Raw genomic sequence first — 24497 nt, 5'->3', positions numbered from 1 at the left:
AAAACTTAAAAATTTAAATAAAATTAGACATTAACAAAAAATTCAGAGGCAAAAATGATCTTTCTTCCAATATTTATTTATTTTGTTATAACTATCTATATAGAAACTAAATGGTAACCATTATTTTGATACATAAATGTCTTGGACACAAATCTTAGATTTTCTAAGCTTCTTGACTCAACAAAATTAATTTGTGTAGTGTATCCTTGAGTTTATGTGGAGAAAGTCTCGAATCCACTTAAAAAAGATTTTGAAATTAATGTTGTGCACCTAATTTGCAATTTTTTTTTCTTTTTTTTTTTGATAGCTAATTTGCGACTTAATTAAGAGGTTGGAATAATTCAGATTAAATACATGCATCTAAATGTTCCAAATAAAATTGAGCATCGTTTGGTTTCATATATTACAATCGTACATGTGTTGGTCCTATTGAAGCCACTGAATTTTTTGTGCGTACACTTTCACAGTTGTATCATGTTTGTACTTTTTTTTTTGTGAGAATGAGAAAAGCTAAAAGGCTAAGCAACAGCAGAACGGCTGTAAGAAACTCCTACAACATTATGAAACAGCCACGATAGAATACTAACAGAAGGTTCTTCTAAGAAGTGCCGACCAAGAGGCAAAAAGTAAGCCATATAAGCTAACCAATCAGTGCTGAAATTTGCTTCCCTATAAATGTGATGAATCTAAACATCCCAATCCTTAAGAAGAAGATTACGAATGGAGTTCACAAGACAGCATAAAATGCATTGCTTATTCGAGACACCCAGAATAGTATTGACCGCAGTCAAGTTATCACATTCCAAAATAACTCTCCTATAGCCTCTGTCATAAGCCAATCTTAGCCCCTTATGCATAGACCATATCTCAGCTACAAGAACAGAAGAGACGCCATACGAAGCCACAAAAGCAAAGAGCCAATTCCCAGCAGCATCCCTACAAGCCCCCCTAAAAAAGCAAAATTATCTGAGCTTCGTAAAGAACCATCTGTATTGATCTTCACATGACCCTCTAGTGGACAAACCCACCAGATATCATGTTCTACCCTGTCACCATGTAAATTCCCTTCCATGGGAATCAAGCTAGTAGCATTAAAATACTTCAATGGTATCATGTATGTAACTTTAAGTAAATTATTAGGTACATTCAGTTTATGTATATCTTTATTTATAAAATAATAGGTCTCATCTTTTTATTTTTAAAATATAATTACTTTTATAAATATAGAGTGCATTATTTTTTAACGCACCAAATGTACTCAATAATTTATCGTACTAATTTATCGTACTTTTAAGCCTTAAACCGATAAGGGCTTACATATTAGTCTCAATCCTTAATTAAATTGTGTGCGCCATTCAATTCAATCATGAGAAAATTTGTGTTAAAGTAATTCTAAATCCTTAATGCAATCTATGCCGTAACTAGAATAGCATAATCATAAGCGAAGCGATGGCTTCGTTTAGCTAAGCAACATATATTAGACGAGAAAAGAAACCCAAACTTCAATGACATGATTACCAAATAAAACTCAGTTATATATAATTTTATCATATAAATTAAAGTGTTATCTAATTAATGAAATAGCTCTACAACATTTATAATCAATAATATTTATGTTAAAAAATTACAATCTAACTTTACAATAAAATAAATCTTAAAAAATACTACTTAAAATATCTGTCACATGACTTTTAAATAGGGATGGTAACGGGTATGATATCCGTAAAAATCACTCTACCCGAATTTAAATCTGATTAATATCATCAAAATCTGAACCCGTCCCAAATTCAATTAAAATTTATTCTCAATTACCCAACGTCATCCCAAACCTGAGTATTATTACCTAAAAAAAATTTTGAACCATTTAATTTATATATTTTAATTAATAATTTACATAAAAAATTTTTTTAATAATAATTTATATTTAAAAATTTAATAATTCTATAAAATATTTAAATTTCATTTTATATAAAATAACATATATAAAAATTTATAAATATCATTACAAAATATATATTTTATATTTTATTAAGTATTTATATAAATGGGTTCAGGTAATGGATACCCAATATGTAAAACTTAAACCCGTCATGGTTATTATTTTTTCAAATCCAAATCCATCTCAAACACAATTATATACTACCCAAACTCATCCTATTAGAGTTCGGTCAAATTGAGTACTCATAAAAATCTCACCCGTTATCATTCCTACATCTAAATCATTTTGATATCTCTATATCTTTTTAAATAGAGTTATTTGTAGCCGTAATTATTGCATTTTTTTTTTTACAAAATCATGTTTATTCAATAGAATAAATTAACAATAATTTGAAATCAATAGTCATTTTTCATTAGAAAATATGAAAGCAAATTCATAAAGGGAATTCAACTTCATACAAAAAGAAAAAGAAAACCTACGAGAGGAGAATATATATAAAAGTTGCTAGCGAGATTAGATTTACATTTTCTTAGAGGCTGCAACATTACATATTTTATATTTTATTCACTTTATTGACGATTTTTTTTTAGAATATATATTTTGTTATTTTTATTATTTAATAAATAATTATTTATTAATTTACTAATAATTATTGGAACTACTACACTTTTAAACAAAGAACTCAACTTCGATCTTTGGAAAAAATATTATTACGAAAAGTTACCACGAATCCAAAAGAATATATGAACCGTAAAATAAATATAGAGGAAATCCTGATTTATAAAAAGAAAATTATTATTTATTAATCTAATCATAATTGTAACACCCCAAGATTTTAAATTTTATTATTTATGAGTATTTTTAGTATTTTAATTTTATTTAAATTTTAGGAATTTTTTTGAGATTTTTCGGATTTTAAAAATCGGGTTCGATTTTCCGAAAATATAAATTTTGATAATTTTTAAAAATTAATTTAAAGACCACGTGGCAAAACTAAAAATATATTTGGAGTCTACGTATTTTTTTGAGTTTTCTGGAATTTTTTCGGAATTTTCGGACCTCGTTTTCGGTCCCGAGGCAGAGTAAAAATTCAAAATTTTGTATCCTGAATTTGACCGGCAGAATCGAACCAGACCAGATCGGACCGGTCGAATCGGACCGGCCTTTTCTTTTTCTTCCTTCTTCCTCCCTCGCGCGTCGACCTCTCTCCCTTCTCTCTCTCTTTTCTCTCTCCTCCCTCCTCCCCTTGCCGCGCCGCTGCCTTCCCACCTCGCCGGCGCCCCACCTTGGCCCTCCCCAGCCGCGGCTGTTGGTCTTCCCAGCCGAAATCCAGCCGATCCGGCCACCAATCGGACCGGGTCTTGTGTCTAAAATCATCTACTCGTCGAGAGCTTTCCATAGACACCAAGAACACCGAAATCCATCAAGCGGTTTTTCCGATTTTTGCCCAGGAAGTTTTTAGCCCATTTCGACTTTTGGGCTAGATTTCTCGCAAACCGTGAACCCCATGAGAAAACCGAGAGTACCAGAGCGCTTCACTCGTCGAGAGCTTCGCGGGGATATAAATTTCAAAATTTTTCGACACCGTTTTTCAGTGGATCCCACGAAACTTCGCAGTGTTTTTCCGATCATTAAATGAGCTTAGAAAATTCTGAAAAATTTATGTACTAACCCCCGTGTTGTGGGCTTCGTGTAGGTATCCTCAATTCGCGAAAATTTGACAGTTGACCAGGTCTGCAAATTTTGGGCCAGACAGACCCGTTACCGGAAAAGTCTCCGAATTGGACTAAGGTTTTGGCTACCCCCCCATTGTCAGACGTCTCGAGCGCGTCCCCGAAGTCGGAATCGGCAAAGGTAAACCCGAACCTTATTTTTACGTAATTTTCTAGTGCTTAAATAGGATTAAAAATCCATAAAATATTCGTGGTAGCTTAGAAAATTATGATTCTTTTTGCAATCGCTTAGTAATATTGCTAAGGACTGCGGGGCAAAGTTTTAGTATTTTTAGAGCTAATTTGGGTAGTTTTTGCAAAAATGGTCAATTATAAGGACTAAATTGAAATTTTACATATTATGATGGATGATTGATTTGATGGGCCCAGGAGGGGCTGTGTGATGGGATTGAGTTGTGGACATATGGATTGTGAATATAGAAGTGTGTTTTGAGCCCTTTTGCAGGTTGGGTAGGTCCTAGGTATAGGGGAGACTCTGCCGGATTTTCGACACGACTTAGGACGTATTTGGTCTTTTCTTTGTTTGTATTGAGTCAAATTTATTAAATGATTGTAATAAAATTGTCAGGTGAGCCGGGACAGCCTTCTTCCTCCATCCAGCCGCCTCAGTGACCACCGTCAAGTCTGTGAGTAAAATATTAATTTTAATTGTAATTTCGATATTATTATATGTTCAAGCATGCCATGCATCACTTATATGCATATATCTATGTATATAAATTCTAGGCACGATTTATGTTGCATTCATAACTGTGAAAGTGCCATGTATGTTGTTGTGGTAATTTGGAGCAGTGTGCGTGCGTTGGCGTGCGTGTGATGTGGTGTGGACTATGGATAGGACGGGTAGACACGGCTTGAGATCTTCGCTGGGACCCGGTCCTTCGGGGTAGACACGGCTTGAGTTCTTCGCTGGGACCCCGATTTGGTTATTAAGTGGAAGTCCGAGCTGAGTTCTTCGCTGGCACAGTTGGAATTAAGAGAGCTGTATAGGGGATCAGCTCCCATATATATTATGATTGATATTGCTGGGTGCGTGAGTGCTCCAAATTACCTTTCTGATGTTATGATGTGAATTTATTGCTGATGCTGCATTTCACTCTACAGGGTGCACTAGTTCTAGATAGTTATAGAGATTATGGTTAAAATTGATATTTTACTCTCTGAGTCGAACGCTCACTCCTGTTCAATATTTTTCCAGGCCACAGGAGGATATTTTTTAGGCTAACCTGCTTTCTCCCTCGCAGGTCGATTATTAATGTTTGTATAAACTTGTTAAATCTTAGAATTTCCGCATGTGTTAGAAATGTTTATTTGATTTGGGTCTGTAAACTAAATAATTATTGTGGACCTGTAAACTAAATATTCCATGCATGATTGATGGATTGGATGAGGGAGCTGAGCTCCCATTTATTTTTATGATGATGAGTATGTGGAGGGTGAGCTGAGCTCCCTAATTGATGTTATATTTTGTTTACAGGTCGGGTGAGTCAAAAACTCCCCGTTGAAAGGTCCATTTTATGGCCGGACTCTGTCCGGTTGATTTCTTGATATTGGGCCCAAATGGGCCTTAGAGTTGGGTTAAGTGAATAGTTAGGCTTACTACGGGCCTCGGGGGCTTTAGGCTGGCCCAGGTCCTAGTGCCGGTCCGGCCCATGGGTTGGGTCGTGACAAATGTGGTATCAGAGCTTAGGCTCCAGATTCTTAGGGAATGTTTGTCTAAAGTATTGGGAAGAGTCTAATAGGAGTCACATGCGGAAAAATAGGGTCCACATTCGTCTTGCATTGTCATCTTTGCTTCTAGTTTCTGCTTCATATAATTATGTATAAGTATGAGTCTATAGAGCTGTGTAATGTACAGTTTTGAATTTTGTGGGCTAATGCTGCTGAATTTCAGGAAAATGAGTAGAAGCGAGAGGCGCCATCGCACGAGAACGGATGTGCTGACGAGGTGTCGGCACAGGATGAGGCGTCTGCCTCGAGGAGGCGGGGTAGGAGGCCTAGAGCTGCTCAAGTAGAAGAGCAGCTGCCACCAGTTCAGGATCAGTCGTTTATGGCACAGGGTCCCGTGGACCCCATGGCAGCTACTCTAGTTGTTTTGCAGAGGACCATCGATATGATGGCACAGTATATGGTCCACCCTCCACAGCAGCAGCAGTCCACCGCACCAAGAGGGGAACCTTACAAACAGATAATCAATTTTAAGAAGTTGGTGCCTGGTACTTATGATGTGTCAGACGATGCATATCGGTTTTTGGATTTCTGTGACAGCGAGCGAGTTGCGATTGGTACGAGAAGACTCATAGAGTGTATGCAGCATGTCATGGGACCTATGCCTAGACAGTGGATGAATGACTACATATTACCTCAGATGGAGGGTTTGTCGTGGACTCAGTTTGTGGAACTGTTCATCAATCGGTTTGTGCCAGAAAGCTTTAGGGATCAAAAGCAGTGGGCCTTTGAGGCCTTAAGACAGAATGGCAGGTCTGTAGATGAGTATGCTATAAAATTTCTAGAACTGAGCAGGTATGCCCCCACAGCAGTATCTACAGAGACTATGAAGGTGAAGAGATTCCTAAAGGGGCTTGACAGGAGGTATGCGAACCTGGCCATGATGTCTGATCAGTCTTTTGATGTGGTGGTTGATCGAGCTAGACAGATCGAGATTAGCTATCTTTGTGGATGACAAATGAAGGGCAAAGAAAACAAAGCGTAGGGTTCTTGGTGTTCCCCACATGGGTACTTCGGATAGTGGGGCGGACTAATTACAGAGGAAGAAGCGGGAATAAGAGAAGTGGTTTTCGCATAAATCCAGGGGTTCGGACGAGTGCGGATCCAAAGCGGTGGTCATAGTTCAGTGCGGTAGTTACGGTGCAGTTCAGATCTTCCTTAGCACCTTGTGCACAAGTGTGGAAGAGGACATTCAGACCTTGTTTGATGGGTTCAGAGTATGCTTGGTGTGGCCAACCAGTCACTTTGCTAGGGAATGCCCGTGTTGAGCCACGGATGGGGTCACAGGTTACATTGCGAATGTTCCTCGTCGATTGTATCCGAGTGCTTCCAACATGGCGGCCGATCGGTTCGATGCCGAAGACAAGGGGGACGTGGATTTGGAGGCAGATCAGGAGGTAGAAGTCAGTATCAAGGTTCTGCCACTCAGGGTAGGGGTCAAGCTCGGGTTTTCACCCTGACCCACCAGGATGCTCAAGCTTCAAATGCAGTTGTGGCAGGTATTCTTCTGGTCTGTTCCTATGAGGCTCGTGTTTTAATAGATTCGGGTGCTACGCACTCATTTGTCTCCCCTGTGTTTGCCATGAGATTGGGTAGAAACCCTACAACTCTAGAATGCCCTTTGTCGGTAGCTACCCCACTTAGCGACAACATAGATGTAGATATGGTTTTTCCGGATAGCCCAGTAGTAGTGGATGGAAAGATCCTCCCCGCAGACTTAGTTCCTCTACTAGTGATTGATTTTGATGTAATTTTGGGGATGGACTGGTTGGCAACTCATTATGCCACTTTAGACTGCAGGAACAAAAAGGTGCATTTCCACATACCTGGTGTGGAAGAGTTTAGCTTTGATGGTGACAGGAGCGTGGCTCCATATAACTTGGTGTCAGCAATTAGTGCTAGAAAAATGTTGAGGCGTGGATGCCAAGGGTATTTGGCATTGGTGAGAGATACATCTGTAGAAGGTGTCAGCATGGAAAATGTTCCTGTTGTCAGAGAATTCATGGATGTCTTCCCTGAAGAGCTTCCAGGGTTGCCACCAGAAAGGGGAATAGAGTTCTGCATTGATGTTGTTCCGGGTACAAACCCCATTTCAATGCCGCCTTATAGGATGGCACCAGCAGAATTGAAAGAGCTGAAGGAGCAACTACAGGAGCTTTTGGACAAGGGTTTCATACGCTCGAGCACTTCACCCTGGGGCGCTCCTGTGCTATTTGTAAGAAAGAAAGATGGGTCATTGAGGTTGTGTATTGACTACAGACAGCTGAACAAGGTGACTGTGAAGAACAAGTATCCACTTCCTCAGATCGATAATCTGTTTGATCAGCTCCAAGGAGCTAGATTCTTTTCCAAGATAGACCTGCGATCAGGCTACCATCAGTTGAGAATCAGGAATGAGGACGTGTCCAAAACGGCTTTCAGGACAAGATATGGTCATTATGAGTTCTTGGTGATGTCTTTTGGACTCACTAATGCACCAAAGCGACCTTCATGGACTTGATGAACAGGGTGTTCAAGCCATTTTTGGACCGTTTTGTCATCGTATTCATAGATGACATTCTGGTATACTCTCGGACCGAGGAAGAACACGTGTGGCACTTGAGGATGGTGTTGCAGACTTTGAGGGAGCACCAGCTATATGCCAAATTTTCAAAATGTGAATTTTGGCTAGAAAGCATCTCATTCTTGGGACACGTGGTTTCTAGTGATGGCATTCAAGTGGATCCCAAGAAAATTGAAGCTGTGACTGATTGGCTTAGGCCTACAACAGTCACTGAGGTGCGAAGTTTTCTGGGTCTAGCTGGCTACTATAGGCGTTTTGTGCAAGATTTTTCCAGGATAGCGGCTCCTTTAACTAAGTTAACTAGGAAGAATGTTCCATTCATTTGGACAGATGACTGTGAGGAGAGTTTCCAAAAGCTTAAGGAGTGTCTAACCACTGCCCCTGTGTTGACACTACCTATGAGTGGTGAAGGATACACCGTGTCTTGTGGCGCCTTCGAGTTGGCCTAGGGTGTGTTTTGATGCAGAATGGAAAAGTAGTGGCTTATGCTTCAAGACAGCTGAAGAGGCATGAGCAGAACTACCCCACCCATGATTTGGAAATGGCGGCTGTAATCTTTGCACTAAAAATCTGGAGACACTACCTGTATGGTGAAGTGTGCGAGATATACACCGATCACAAGAGTTTGAAGTACATCTTCCAACAGAGGGATTTAAACTTGAGACAGAGGAGATGGATGGAGCTTCTGAAAGACTATGATTGCACTATCCAGTACCACCCTGGGAAAGCCAATGTAGTAGCAGATGCTTTGAGCAGAAAATCTTCTGGCAGTTTGGCGCACATTTCAGCAGAGAAGAGACCGTTGATTCAGGAAATACATGAGTTGATGGATCAAGGTTTAATCCTAGATCTTTCAGATGAGGGGGTATTGCTGGCTCATTTTTCAGTGAGGCCAGAATTGAGAGACAGAGTTAGAGTTTCCCAGCACAGAGACCAACAATTGATGAAGATCATAGAAAGAGTACAGCAAGGTGAAGGTGGTGAGTTTGGATTTGCCAATGATGGCGCCTTAGTGCAAGGTTCTAGGTTGTGTGTGCCCGATGTGGACAATCTCAAAGACGAAATCATGCGAGAGGCACACTATACCCTGTACAGTGTCCACCCAGGTTCCACCAAGATGTACCATGATGTGAAGAATAGCTATTGGTGGAATGGCATGAAGAGAGACATAGCAGACTTTGTGTCCAAGTGCTTGACTTGTCAAAAGGTGAAGTTTGAACACCAGAGATCGTCTGGTAAGCTGCAGGAGCTCCCTATCCCAGAATGGAAGTGGGAAATGATCACCATGGATTTTGTGACTGGGTTGCCTCGTACCACGCAAGGATATGATTCCATATGGGTAATTGTAGACCGCTTAACCAAATCAGCTCACTTTTTGCCTGTGAAGACTAAATATTCTGTGGCACAGTATGCCCGGCTCTACATTCGAGAAATAGTCAGATTGCATGGAGTTCCGGCTTCCATAATATCTGACAGAGGGCCCCAGTTCACTTCTCGATTTTGGAGAAAGTTGCAGGAGGCACTTGGCACACCTGATTGAACTTCGATGCGGCCTTCCACCCTCGCATGACGGACGATGCGAAAGGACAATCCAAACACTGGAAGACATGCTTCGCATGAGTGTTTTGGATTTTGGAGGTCAATGGGATGATCAGCTAGCTTTAGTGGAGTTTGCCTACAACAACAGTTACCATTCCAGCACTATATGGAAGAAAGTGTAGGTCTCCTCTGTGTTGGACAGAAATGGGGGAAGCGAAGGTGCATGATGTAGACCTAGTGCAGTACACATCAGAGATGGTTTCTTTAATCAGGGAACGATCAAAAATTTCAAAGATGGCGTAAGAGTTATGCAGACTCCAGACGGAGGGATGTGGAGTTTGCAGTAGGCGACTATGTATTCCTGAAGGTTTCTCCAATGAAAGGAGTCATGAGATTTGAAAAGAAGGGCAAGTTGGCAACTCGGTATATCGGACCTTTTAAGGTTACTGATAGAGTTGGAGCAGTTGCCTACCGGTTGGAGCTACCACCCAACCTTTCTCACGTTCATCCCGTATTTCACATCTCCATGCTCAGAAAATACATTCCAGATCCTTCTCATGTACTACAACCAGATGTAATAGAGCTAAAAGATAACTTGACATTTGAGGAGCAACCTGTAGCCATAGTGGACTACCAAGTGAGACAGCTAAGATCCAAACAGATCCCTATGGTTAAGGTTTTGTGGAGGAGCCAGTCAGTAGAAGAGTGCACCTGGGAGTCAGAACGGGACAAGCGTAGCAAGTACTCTTATTTGTTCAATGTATAATCATGTGCTTTATTCTGCCTTGTGTAAAAATTCGAGGACGAATTTTCTGTAAGGCGGGAAGAATGTAACACCCCAAGATTTTAAATTTTATTATTTATGAGTATTTTTGGTATTTTAATTTTATTTAAATTTTAGAAATTTTTTTGAGATTTTTCGGATTTTAAAAATCGGGTTCGATTTTTTGAAAATATAAATTTTGATGATTTTTAAAAATTAATTTAAAGACCACGTGGCAAAACTAAAAATATATTTGGAGTCTACGTATTTTTCTGAGTTTTCTGGAATTTTTTCGGAATTTTTGGACCTCATTTTCGGTCCCAAGGCAGAGTAAAAATTTAAAATTTTGTATCCTGAATCGGACCGGCCGAATCTAATCGGACCGGATCGGACCGATCGAATCGGACCGGCCTTTTCTTTTTCTTCCTTCTTCCTCCCGCGCGCGTCGACCTCTCTCCCTTCTCTCTCTCTTTTCTCTCTCCTCCCTCCTCCCCTTGCCGCGCCGCCGCCTCCCCCTCCCCTGCCTCCCCACCTCGCCGGCGCCCCACCTTGGCCCTCCCCCACGGCTGGCCGCCGCCTGGAACGCTGGAAAACGTTGCCCGAAGTTGAGCGACCCGCGCGCGCGGCTGTTGGTCTTCCCGGCCGAAATTCGGCCGATCCGGCCACCAATCGGACTGGGTCTTGTATCTAAAATCATCTACTCATCGAGAGCTTTCCATAGACACCAAGAATACCGAAATCCATCGAGCGGTTTGTCCGATTTTTGCCCGGGAAGTTTTTAGCCCATTTCGACTTTTGGGCTAGATTTCTCGCAAACCGTGAACCCCACGAGAAAACCGAGAGTACCAGAGCGCTCCACTCGTCGAGAGCTTCGCGGGGATATAAATTTCAAAATTTTCCGACACCGTTTTTCGGTGGGTCCCACGGAACTTCGCAGTATTTTTCTGATCATTAAATGAGCTTAGAAAATTTTGAAAAATTTATGTACTAACCCCCATGTTGTGGGCTTCGTGTAGGTATCCTCAATTCGCGGAATTCGGCGGATTGGCCAAGTCCGCAAATTTCGCCAAACAGACTATTCATCGAAAAGTCTCCGAATTGGACCAAGGTTTTGGCTACCCCCCCATTGTCAGATGTCCCGAGCGCGTCCCCGAAGTCGGTATCGGCAAAGGTAAACCCGAACCTTGTTTTTACGTAATTTTCTAGTGCTTAAATAGGATTAAAAATCCATAAAATATTCGTGGTAGCTTAGAAAATTATGATTCTTTTTGCAATCGCTTAGTAATATTGCTAAGGACTGCGGGGCAAAGTTTTAGAATTTTTAGAGCTGATTTGGGCAGTTTTTGCAAAAATGGTTAATTATAAGGACTAAATTGAAATTTTACATATTGTGATGGATGATTGATTTGATGGGCCCAGGAGGGGCTGTGTGATGGGATTGAGTTGTGGACATATGGATTGTTAATATAGAAGTGTGTTTTGAGCCCTTTTGTAGGTTGGGTAGGTCCTAGGTATAGGGGAGACTCTGCCAGATTTTCGGCACGACTTAGGACGTATTTGGTCTTTTCTTTGTTTGTATTGAGTCAAATTTATTAAATGATTGTAATAAAATTGTCAGGTGAGCCGGGACAGCCTTCTTCCTCCGTCCAGCCGCCTCAGTGACCACCGTCAAGTCTGTGAGTAAAATATTAATTTTAATTGTAATTTCGATATTATTATATGTTCAAGCATGCCATGCATCACTTATATGCATATATCTATTTATATAAATTCTAGGCACGATTTATGTTGCATTCATAACTGTGAAAGTGCCATGTATGTTGTTGTGGTAATTTGGAGCAGTGTGCGTGCGTTGGCGTGCGTGTGATGTGGTGTGGACTATGGATAGGACGGGTAGACACGGCTTGAGATCTTTGCTGGGACCCGGTCCTTCGGGGTAGACACGGCTTGAGTTCTTCGCTGGGACCCCGATTTGGTTATTAAGTGGAAGTCCGAGCTGAGTTCTTCGCTGGCACAGTTGGAATTAAGAGAGCTGTATAGGGGATCAGCTCCCATGTATATTATGATTGATATTGCTGGGTGCGTAAGTGCTCCAAATTACCTTTCTGATGTTATGATGTGAATTTATTGCTGATGCTGCATTTCACTCTACAGGGTGCACTAGTTCTAGATAGTTATAGAGATTATGGTTAAAATTGATATTTTACTCTCTGAATCGAACGCTCACTCCTGTTCAATATTTTTCCAGGCCACAGGAGGATATTTTTGAGGCTAACCTGCTTTCTCCCTCGTAGGTCGATTATTAATGTTTGTATAAACTTGTTAAATCTTAGAATTTTCGCATGTGTTAGAAATGTTTATTTGATTTGGGTCTGTAAACTAAATAATTATTGTGGACCTGTAAACTAAATATTTTATGCATGATTGATGGATTGGATGAGGGAGCTGAGCTCCCATTTATTTTTATGATGATGAGTATGTGGAGGGTGAGCTGAGCTCCCCAATTGATGTTATATTTTGTTTACAGGTCGGGTGAGTCAAAAACTCCCCGTTGAAAGGTACATTTTATGGCCGGACTCTGTCCGGTTGATTTCTTGATATTGGGCCCAAATGGGCCTTAGAGTTGGGTTAAGTGAATAGTTAGGCTTACTACGGGCCTCGGGGGCTTTAGGCTGGCCCAGGTCCTAGTGCCGGTCCGGCCCATGGGTTGGGTCGTGACAATAATTATCTATAAAATTAAATAACCAAAAAATTTGGTGACATATAATTAAGATGAGAGATAAGCTTGTTTGCTTCTACTCCTAAATAACAGGAAGATTGTCTAAAGACATTTCAAGCAAATTCATCATTTCAAGTGCTGAAACATTGATATAATGTTGGTCGACCTTCATCTGTTAACACATTCTCATCATCCAGTTATACATAATTGAATCCTAAAATTATTTAGTAAAAGTTCAATAATATTAGTTAGCAAAATAATTTATATATTTAATTATGAAAGCCGTTGTTAAAAAATTATTTTTTAAATATATTTAATAGAAAATATTAAAAAGTAATTTAAAATTAAATTTAGTGAGTTTTAATCATAAAAATATTAAAATAATAAAATAATTTTTTCTATAACAACATCTAAAATAATATTTTTTTTGAAAAATAATTTTACCATTCTAAATGCAAAACAGGCATTTAATATATTTAATCATTTTATAAATCATGTCATTTATAACTGAGGTTAATCTTTTTTTTTTTTTTCATTTACAAAAAAATCAAGTGAATGCAAAGGGTTTTAACAAATTAGAACATACTTTATAAGTCATTTAATTAATTAGTATGGGTACAATTAAAAATAAGCTTAATTTTCTCTCACTGCTAATGATTTTAATATTGGGATTGGAAAAGTGATTTTTCATAAGTGAAACACTATAATAAATATTAAATTTAATTATTAAATATTTGATTTTATAAAATTAATCAACATCTAAAGATTGCTAAATGTTTATGGCAATATTATTAAAAAATTTTAATTATATTCAAATTTCAGTGAAAAATTTTTTGTTCAAATTAATTTAGAATTTTTAATTTAAACTCTATTTAGTTAAAAATTAAAATTTATGGACTAAATTTTTTATTTTTTATTTAAATAAAAAAATTAAGAAGTTTAAATTCTTGATTTTTGGACTAAATTTTTATTTTTTATTTAAACCCAAACAATAAAAAAACTGAATTTCTTGAATTTTTTTTTTTATTTTTGGATTAAATTGAGTTTAAATTGAAAATTTTAAACTAATTTAAATAAAAAATTTAAAATGTGTTAAATTGAACTTTCCTAATAAGAAAAATATAGTGATTAAAATAAAAACATAAAATATTAAGATATTAAAATTAAATAATATAAAAATATGAATAAAATTTACACAAAAGTACAGGGATGAAACAAAAATAAAAATATTACAGGGCCAAATAATAACTTTTTTAAAAAATAAACTAAAATTTATAGGTAAAATTTTAATTTAAAAAATTTAAGGGCCATACGTTAGTTTTGTTTTAAAATATTAAAATTTAAGAGTGAATTTTTAATTTTAAAAACTTTGAGATGGCCAAAGTCTCCTAAGCTTCTATTAGTTCTGCCCTTAAAGTTGATATTTTTAAATAATTATAGAATATTCTTCAGTATAATCAAATTTTGATTATTTCTATTAATTAATTAATTAGACTAATTTCATTGAACAAAACTTTAAATAAAATTGAAAACAAATTCATACAAACAAAGAGGAAAAAAAATTAATAATAGAATGCATGAATGTGGAAGAAAGGAAAATGGCTTCAAACTTCAAAAATCAAAACTATTGCCTGATAGGGTCAAGCAGGTTTAGGTGGTTTTTAAAATTGACAGACAAAAGCTTGCATGAAAGATATTTTGATGAATCTATTTTCCATTTTTTCTTGCTTAGATATGAAATTTAATAACTTGTCCCATAAGACATCCCAATCAAAATCAACTTTATTAATTACTTTTTTTTTCTTTAATTTTTTTTTTTTAATATACTTGATAAGCATCGTCTACCAACTTCCATACAAAGTCCACGCACAGTATCCATACATATATATGTGTGTTTGACACACAATAATACCAAATTAATTAACAATTTTCACCCAATAACTTCCTTGATTTATGTACTAAATATTCTGAGTAAGTAAACTATATAAAAAAAACAAATTAAAAACGTAAAATATTATATTATTAAAAGGATTATATTTACTAGCATATCATCTTTCACTAATAATAATAAATTAATTATAAACTCAAAATTATATTACTTATTATTTCATTTATACCTAAAAATAATACTTACCCTTTTAATATAGGGCTAAATTTATTATTAACGATTCCTAAAGTTAATAAAAATTAATTATAAGCTCAAAATGATATTATTCATTAATCTAATTACACTCAAGAGAATACTCACAATATACTGCTCATATATTAAATAAATTAGTTAATCTCTTTTATTCTCTTTTAAACGTAATCTAATATATTTACTACTTTATTTATCTTATATACCATAAAGAGATGTAGGCAATAGCCCATCATTAATGGATAAAAATTTATTTCTCTTAAATATAATGTCTTTTCCATCTTAGGTAAAACTTTTTTCCTTCTATGGGATTGTAATAGACAATATATAGTCTCTTACTCCTAGACTATATGCATTTTCTTCACCCTAGACCGAAACATTTTTCCCTTTATGAGACTGCAATAAGCAATAACCCCCCATTAATGGACAAAAGCCTCACATTAATGGGTGAAGTTAAATAACCCTTTTACAAATACTTATATTTATAATGTTAGTCCTCTTATTTCACATATAATTAAAAATTTTACTCAATTCAGGAATAAGACTATAATTGAAATTCTATTATAATATAGAAAATAATCCTTCATTTTATTAAAAAACTATTGAGGAATATTTTTCTTAAATTACGAAAAAATTTCTACACATCATAAATCTAATAATATTGCATAAAAATTAACAATTTTATTTGAAATTTTGATTCAGTAATGAAGCTTAAATTAATATGTTAATTGTGCAGTTAATAGTAACACTTTTTTTTCTTTAATCATGAAAAGATGATTGAAAGATTGTCCACAACCACGAGTCACGAATGGAGTTCACCCACCACCTGAAAATTGAAATGGCTACTGTGCTGCTTTGTGCGTTTAGGTGATTTTTATAGTGAACATTTGGAAATTAAATATTGTCTTCGCCGCCATTTATGCGTGTGGCTGCTTCGCTTAGCTCTGGACTATTATAAAGAGCAGAAGTTGGTTACTAGCTACAAGACTTGAGAGATCATTGCCAGAATTTTCTTCTCTGAATTAACCATCCGAGCTAGCCCTGGCCACATATTGTATTGATTTAAAAAATATATACACTTGATGAGTTTTTTAAATCCCAGAAATGGCAAAATAATCACCAAGCGTGGTGACTTAATGGTAATCCTTAAAAGTTGGAAGCGTTTGACCCCGATCCAACTCTCCGCACTGGTATCGAAGGCTAAAATTTATATCTGTTTGCAATGAATATGTGAATTAATAGCAGGCAGCCCATTCTTACGACTCTTTAGGGACCCATTATAACTCGGTGATAGATCCCTCTTATGGGAGGGTTAATCAGGAGCTAATGAAACCGTTTAACTGCAGACTTTAATCTAGAAAATAATGATCGTTATATTCAGAAAGTTTTTTTTTTTTACCTAAAAAAAAATGGCATAATAAACTTTTGTACTATATATATATAAATGTACTTCTGAAAATTATGTTGAATCAATTGCATATGTTGGCAGTTGTACAAGAAATTAAATACATCATCAATTGCGTTATGCCCATCACAAAGAAGTAATTGCTTGTTTTAATTCTTTAATTAATGATATTAATAACAGATTGCTGATGATGACTTGGTTGTACTTTGTTGAAAATGGACCTGCTTCATTTAAATTTTGTATAGGAAAAAAAATCTAGCTATAATTAATTAATAAGCAAATTGCATCCATGCAAAAAGTAAACAATAATTAGGCTGCATAAGCCGTTTATTGGGTTAACAGGATCATTATAAAATAATATATTAAATATGGATAACTAATTTTTGTGGAAAATTTAATCTGCCATGTTTGTGGTGCTGAAGAGGGAAGAGACATGGCTCCACGCTGGCCATATTGTAAACCAGGAATTGCAGGACACTAATGAAAAGGAGAGAAGGGGTAGGTGCAGAGTATATATATTGGAAGATTGATTTGGTATACCAAAATAAATAGGGAAAAGTATATATATATATATATATATATTGTGTGTGCAGGAGATTCGTATTTTGACAAATGAGATATTATAGTTTAATTAAATAAGATATTATAGTTTAATTTTTGTCAATTTAATATTTATATTTTTTTTTGTTGATAAATATAGTCTAAACTATTAATTATCATTAATGTAATGAACACATGACGACACATGGATGCTATTTGTTCGTCACATAAGCATTATATGAGTGTCATGTAAGCATGACATTTGTCATAGTAACTACATCAGTACATGTTCGTCACATCAACCTCATTTAACAATAATTAGCAGTATGGATCATATTTACTAACGAAGGAAAACATATAATATTAAATAGATAAAATTAAATTAAATCACAGTCTTTTTTATGTTAAATGTTTTTTTATATTTTTCTCCAATAATTAATTAGAAGTATATTAATAAATAAAATAAAGTTCAAATTACTCCCTATACTTATTAGGGAGGTTTAAATTAGTCCAATTTTAACTTTTAGTTCAATTTAATTCAGAAATTTTAATTTATATCCAATTTAGTCCAATTTCGAGGAAGGAGCAACTCACTCACCACTTCGGTGCATGAGTTGCCTTTTTTCTAATTTTTTAAATATTTGTAAAATTAATTATTTTTTAATGTTAATTACTTGGTTAATTATTTTTAATCTTAATTAATTAACTATAATTAGTTATTTTTCTATTTTACTTTTTTAATATTAATTAATAATATGGGAAAAAATAATATTTTTATATTTTTAGTTTTATTTAATTATAATTTTCTAATTTTAAATTAAAAGCATGAGATACAAAAATCATATTTTTTTCATTTAAATAATTAAAATTAATTAAAATTTTAATTAATTATATGAAAATATAAAGATATTTTTTTTATATTTTCAGTTTAATTAATAATATTGAATAATGAAAATAATATTTTTATTTTTTATTTAAATAATTATACAATATAAAAATAATATTTTAATATTAAAAAAATTAAATATTAAAAAATATCACATATTAATTAATTAGACTAATTTAAATATAAACTAAAATTTATGAGTTAAATTAAATTAAAAATTATTAAATTATTAAATTCAATCTCCTTTATAAGTACAGGGACAAATTGAGTTTTATTTCATTAATAAATTCATTAGAGTTGTCATTTTACGGCTCAATTTAAAAACATTTTCTAGGAGGGAATGTATGGAGTACATTATTTTGAATAATATAGTGCTATATATATATATATATATATATATATATATGTATACCCATCAAGTCTGCTTTAAAGTCATGGAAACCTTTGAAATCAACGAATTTAGCCGCTAAGAGAATGATGGAAGGAAGCAAAATAAATCAGAATCCAGAAGTGAAGGCCTTCAACCAAATTCACAGAGGAAATTTATAAAAGTACTCCAAAAGCACTGAAACAATAATGCTCTTCACATAAATAAAATTTTCATTATTCTTTATATAAAAATAAATAAATTCTATATATTATGAATGAAGAAGCATGTAATTCAGAAGCACTGAATAATCTCTCACATATGATTTTCATGTGGGTATTTTTCTGAGGCATGTTTGGGATATAGAAGTTATCGTGAATAGTTGGGCTTCTAGAAGTAGAAGATTAGAGATGTTGACGCGATGGGTCCGCCAAAACATCTCAAGTCAAATGCCACCAACTCCTCTGCTAGAATGGTCATTTTGGCTTTCAATTTTTTGTTTTTGCTACATTATTTGAACCCAGAAATTAATTAAATTCACCAGAAATAAAATAAATAAATAAATATGTTACATTTTACACAATTTAATGAGATTAATTTCCTCTCCAGAAATATCTTCAACCGCATAAATCTTTTCCCAATTAAAATTTTTTTTTTTTACAAAAATCAGAAAACTAATTTATATAAAAAATTCAAAGAAAAAAACCTAACTTCCTTTATATGGTCTCCGGTCTTGCCAGCTGCTTGGCGACGAAATTCAAATTTTGCTTCCATGTAACGTTGATTTCCAACGACACCGTCCTCATCGAATTAAATTCCATACGTGTAAAATTAGACTAAGTAATTTTCTTGCCAAATTTTAATTTTATTTATTAATTTAATTCTAATTTCATTTAATTAAAATTTATAATTCATTTTAATCCTCTTAAAAATTTAAAATAACAATTAACTTAACCGCTCCTACTATTCAGTTTGAAATTGAATTTTATCAACTAAAATTTTGATCTAAATATTAAATTAATAATATTAATTTTTTTAATAAAAATTAATATTTTAATCTGAAATTAATTATAAAATCTTTTATATAATAAAAAAAATTGAATAAAACAACTAAAAAACCCCTTGATTCAAAAAAAAAAAGAAAAATTTAAATAATTTAAAATAATTATTTTTTATTTTAAGAACATATTTTTTTATCATGAGACTGAGAATGATATTTAAATAAAAAATTTTTAATAACGATGACTATAATAAAAATTAGCGTTCAACTAAGAGAGATTTCAAATTCATCAAATTCATCTTGTAATCTCTTATATATATATATATATATATATATATATATATATATATATATATATATATATATATATATATATATATATATATACCTTGTTCAAATAAGGACATGATAACGAATCTTTGTCCACTTTTGACACAATATGAAGCCTAAAATTAATTTTTGACTATAATCCTTTCTGACCCATCTCATCATGATGGAAGAAAAATGAAAATAACATTAATTGTTGCCTGTAACATCAAAATTATATAAACGTTTAATTAATGCTTTGAAAAATATTTTATTAATGAACAAATTAATTGAATAATTATTAAATTTTTGTGAAGGAAATAATAGATTTGTTTGTGATTTATTGAAAGGATGAATTTAATTAATATTTCATATTATAAAAATTAAATTATTATATGGTTAAAAAAGGGAATTTCAAAAAGTATTGTTGGTGATGTTACGTGTTTTTTGACCTTGGTGACTAGCTTTTGTGGCCATCAGTGGAGATTCCCATGCCATGTTCGTGCCCTTGGACCTGTTCTACACGGTGGAGGGTCTTGGACAGGGACCCTTTTATTTTACTTTTTTAGTCAACGCATGGTTCAAGTTTTCTTGTGCAATGGTGAAAAAAATTTAAATAAGCTCATATCCTTTTAATTAAGATTAAATAAGTTTAAACTTAAATTTTAAGTTAAATAAATTCTTATAAGTGCTTTTTAATAAAATATTATTTTTTAATAATAAAATATTATTTTTTCTCTATTCTTAAAAATAAAATATTAAAAATAATAATTTTAATATTAAATAATTTTTCATATTTAGAAATTAAAAAAATATATTTTATTATATAATGACTTATTTTATCTGAATTAAAAAGTAAAAAAAATTATATAGTCTAAAATTTAATTTTAAAATTATTTAACTCTCGATTAAAAATGCAGAAATTTATTTTATTTTTTCATTATACATCTAATATTTCATCTCAAAAGGTAAAAGTTTATGATGGAAGCAATGAATAATTAATTGGAGTCTAGCGTATCAATTTCATTCACAGGGGATTCCCTTCAATGATGTCTGGCAAATTCCACTAAGGTTTTTGGTGATTAATTTAAATTAATTGAGTTAAATAGATATGATTCAGGTCTTTTTAATTTAAATTATTTTAAATTAAAACATCTTGATTTTTTAACTTTTTTTAAAGTAAATCTGAATCATATTATTTCATGAGTTGATTTGAATTAATTTAATTTAATTTAATTTGTGAGTTATGAATTATTTAGAATTTAAATATTAGTTTTTTTATAAAATTAATTATATTTAATATTTTCAAATTAAAATAAATCAGTCAATTTACTTAGCGCTTAAGGGTGACAACAGAACAGATCTACTACCACTCAGCAAGTGTTCATATCGGCTCATTTGAACAAATCTTTGTGACCCAATGAAAAACTTTCATATGGAGAATTTACTCTATAATGCATTAATTGTTTTCACAGTGTGAGTGGCAGGAGGGGCTTCATCCACATTAGGGATTTGGTGTAGTTGAATTTGAAAGGATCATGGACTTGTCCACATGCCTATCCAGACAATAACTTTGCTACTCTGCAGTCCTCTCAAAATAATATTATTAAGCAAAATCATTAAAATTTGATATTTACTATTTAAATATTTGAATAATAATTAAAAAATTATTACTAATAAATTGATTTAAAATATTAAATATTTTTAAATTTTTATTTTTATTTTAACCTATTTAATTCAATATTTTTATCTATAAAAGCTTGCCATACGGAATAAGAAACTCAATAATATGTAATTAAAATTTTAAACAAATATATTTTTTTAAATTTAATTAAGACTGATGATAACCAAATCAAAAAGTAGAATTTCTCTCCATTTAAGTTTCAATCGTTAAATTTTTTAAAAATAAAAAATTTGATTTTAATTTAAAATTAGATTAAACTAAACTAATTTATTTCAATTTAATTCGTATCTGATTTAATACTAATTGTAGCTAATTCAATTTTAACTATTTTTATCTGATTTTAGTTTTAAAATAAATTAATTCAATTTCAATTTTAAATTAAGTCTTGACAAGTGTACTTTAATCATCAATCACGTAATTGAATCAAAAATTAGTTTACTGTATTTTTCTTATTTAAACCTAATTCATTATAAATTTAAGGTATAAAATATATAGTGAGACTCAATTATTAAATTTATAAATTTTATATATTTATATTTTAAATTTTTAATGAATCAAATCTTGATAAGAATTTTCGATGGCACGTGAAAGAAAGCTTCACTCCCGTTCACTTTATATAGACAATTTCTGCTTAGAAATATTATATGGAGCAGGTATAGACTTTGGTGAATGAGTTTTGTGTGAATTGCTAACTAAACGCCTCATTCTTTAACAAGGTTTTTCACATTAAAATTAAATCTATTAGTAATTATATTCTGATATCACTTATTAGTTAAATCAAATTAAATAGATAAATAAATGAAAGGGATGGACATGAATAAGATCGTTCCCACCATGAATAAGGTTTTCTATCATACATCTTATATCTTATATACATGGTAGATTGAGTTAAAAAAAAAAAATCTCATATATAATCTATTCTATACATGCATCTACATCTTTTAATAAACACAGTGCACGTAATATTTATTTTATACACTGTTCAATATACATTAAATTTATATGATGTAGTTAATAACTTTAATATATTAATATCAATATATATTAAACTAATATTATATTATATTATATATAATAAATATTAAATTTATGTTATGTAATTAATAATTTTAATAAATTAATATCAATATATTAATATTTATATACTTATATTAACTTATTAAATTAATATCATTATATTAACTCAATAAATATAATATTCCTATAATTTAATTTTAATATGTTAACTTATATATAAAAAATATGTCCTTTTAATTTTTAATCAACTTGTCTCATTTATGATTAAATTCTAATTAATATTAAATTAATAAATTTCTCAATATTAATGATCCAAAAATACTAGTAATTAATTTTCATTATACATAACAAAGGAATATAGCTATTGTGTCAGAGACATTGAAAATTATAAATTTCGGCACAAGTAGATATTTGTTATTGATGTATTGACCATTTTGCAATGTGATGATTAATTAGTTTTGGATTTCAACTTAATTTGATTAATAATTAGTGACTTTCTTAGTTTGAGATTCAAAAATTAATGTTGTGCAAGTGACGCTATTAATATAATTGGATTACCATTTTACAAAAGCAATTAGAAAAGGTTGAATATATGAACTATTTTTTTTTTTTAATACAAAGGAAAGAATGATTACATGAACAATAACAAGCATGACAAGGTGATGACGAGGTTTCTTCGCTGTTTATCTTTTGTTAAAATAATATCATGCTCTGAGTAGTTAATAACTTTCTGAAGTGGTTTTAAAATTGTGAAGCATTGAGTTTGAATTTCGATCAGAAATTAATTAATTAAAAAATAATATTTTATTTCGAGAAAGGAATTGAATTTTTTTTTTTTTCATTTTTCATGATCTTTGCTTGAAGTCTTGTTAAAATTATCAATTAACTATTTTAAACATTGTTGGGGTGATATGTGATCAAGAATCAGTCCAAATAATAAGAATATTTGGCAAGACACACAGATAGAAAATATACTTTGCACAATGACTTAAATATTTATCTACATAGTGGTTTTTACTCTGTGCTTAGGGTTTTTCTGCCTTGAAAAAGGTATGCGGTTAGAGATGAGGAGTGACATGGGATTGCAGTGTGTAAAAATAACCCGCGAGTCTCTCTCTTTTTTTTTTTTTTTTTTTTTTTTTTTTTATTTACTAATCATTGTTTTCTATTTGCTTGGGCTACTCAGCCTGAGCGTTAAAAGCTTAAGGCAATTATTAGACAGTACGAGCTTGCTTTAGGTTAGAGGTTTAATTTTGAGAAATCATCTGTCTTTTAGCCACTCAATTCTTTCTTTGGTGTGCTTTTATGTTAAGAATTTTTTTGGTGTAATATTGGCTGATGCTTACTCTACCTCTTTGGGTCTAGCTCTTATTGTTGAAAGTTCAAGAAAGAATATTTTTGTTATGATTAAGGATCGGGTGTGAAAGAAGTTAAAAGAGTGGAAAGAATGAGTTTTGACTCAGGAAGGTAGCATAGAACTCGTATTTTAGTATTATTCTTAAATCGAGTTAAATTTCTGATTAGATAAAGATTGAGGTTCTTAGCATTATAAATAGGAGTATTGTTAAGAGATTATTTAGCTTGACCCATGGACAGAGGCTTCCGCCTTATTGTCCATTGAGAAAAGTGGCTTTTACCCATTGAGGAGAGTGGCACTTGCATATTGTAGTTCTAGAGAATGAGAGAAGCTTCAGCCTAAAGTTTTAGTCTATTGGAGGGAGAGAGGTTTCAGCATAAGGTAAAGAAAGGGCATCATCCAAGAAGAAGTGATTATTGTCTATTGCAATCTCTTGGAGGGAGCAAGGCTTCGATCTAAGGTGGAGAAAAACATAGTTCAAGAGTAAATGACTATTATCCATTGTAGTTGAAGACACCATTTGTGATATATAATGTAGTGAAAATAGTATATATATTAGGTTCTATCTAAAGAAGACTGAGAGGAACTAGTGAATATGTTTTCTATGAGTAGTTATATAGTGAGGTTCTCTTTGATGTAAATGGGTTAATGGGTAGATAGTTTCAACATATAATTGATGATTTATTTATTGATAGTAAAAGTAGTTTCAACATATAATTGATGATTTATTTATTGATAGTAAAAGAGAGAGGCTTCGACCTAAGGTGGAGAAAAACATGGCTCAAGAGTAAGGGACTATTGTCCATTGTGATTG

The 24497-nt window shown here is 32.8% G+C and overlaps 1 protein-coding gene across 1 annotated transcript; it reads right to left on the bottom strand.

Moving 5' to 3' along the window:
* Nucleotides 1-518: 518 nt before the first annotated feature.
* LOC110665397 (uncharacterized) lies at nt 519-1114 on the bottom strand. The gene is made up of 3 exons (XM_058152223.1): nt 1029-1114; nt 783-948; nt 519-686 (listed from the first exon to the last, which is right to left on the bottom strand). Exons 1-3 carry the CDS (start codon nt 1112-1114, stop codon nt 519-521), a joined length of 420 nt encoding a protein of 139 aa, XP_058008206.1.
* Between the last annotated feature and the right edge of the window lie 23383 nt (nt 1115-24497).

Source organism: Hevea brasiliensis, chromosome 9, assembly GCF_030052815.1.
Source record: "Hevea brasiliensis isolate MT/VB/25A 57/8 chromosome 9, ASM3005281v1, whole genome shotgun sequence".
Classification (NCBI taxonomy): Eukaryota; Viridiplantae; Streptophyta; class Magnoliopsida; order Malpighiales; family Euphorbiaceae; genus Hevea; species Hevea brasiliensis.
The sequence above is the reverse complement of the archived record's forward strand: the minus strand, read 5'-3'. Positions and strand labels throughout refer to the sequence as shown.

Bases quoted from the DNA above. Each gene is read 5' to 3' on its own strand.
- LOC110665397 (XM_058152223.1), bottom strand. From the start codon at position 1,114: ATGATACCATTGAAGTATTTTAATGCTACTAGCTTGATTCCCATGGAA. The intron at 949-1,028 runs GTGGGTTTGTCC...TTGCTTTTTTAG, and splicing joins AGGGTAGAACATGATATCTG to GGGGGCTTGTAGGGATGCTG. The intron at 687-782 runs GTCAATACTATT...TGGGATGTTTAG, and splicing joins AATGTGATAACTTGACTGCG to ATTCATCACATTTATAGGGA.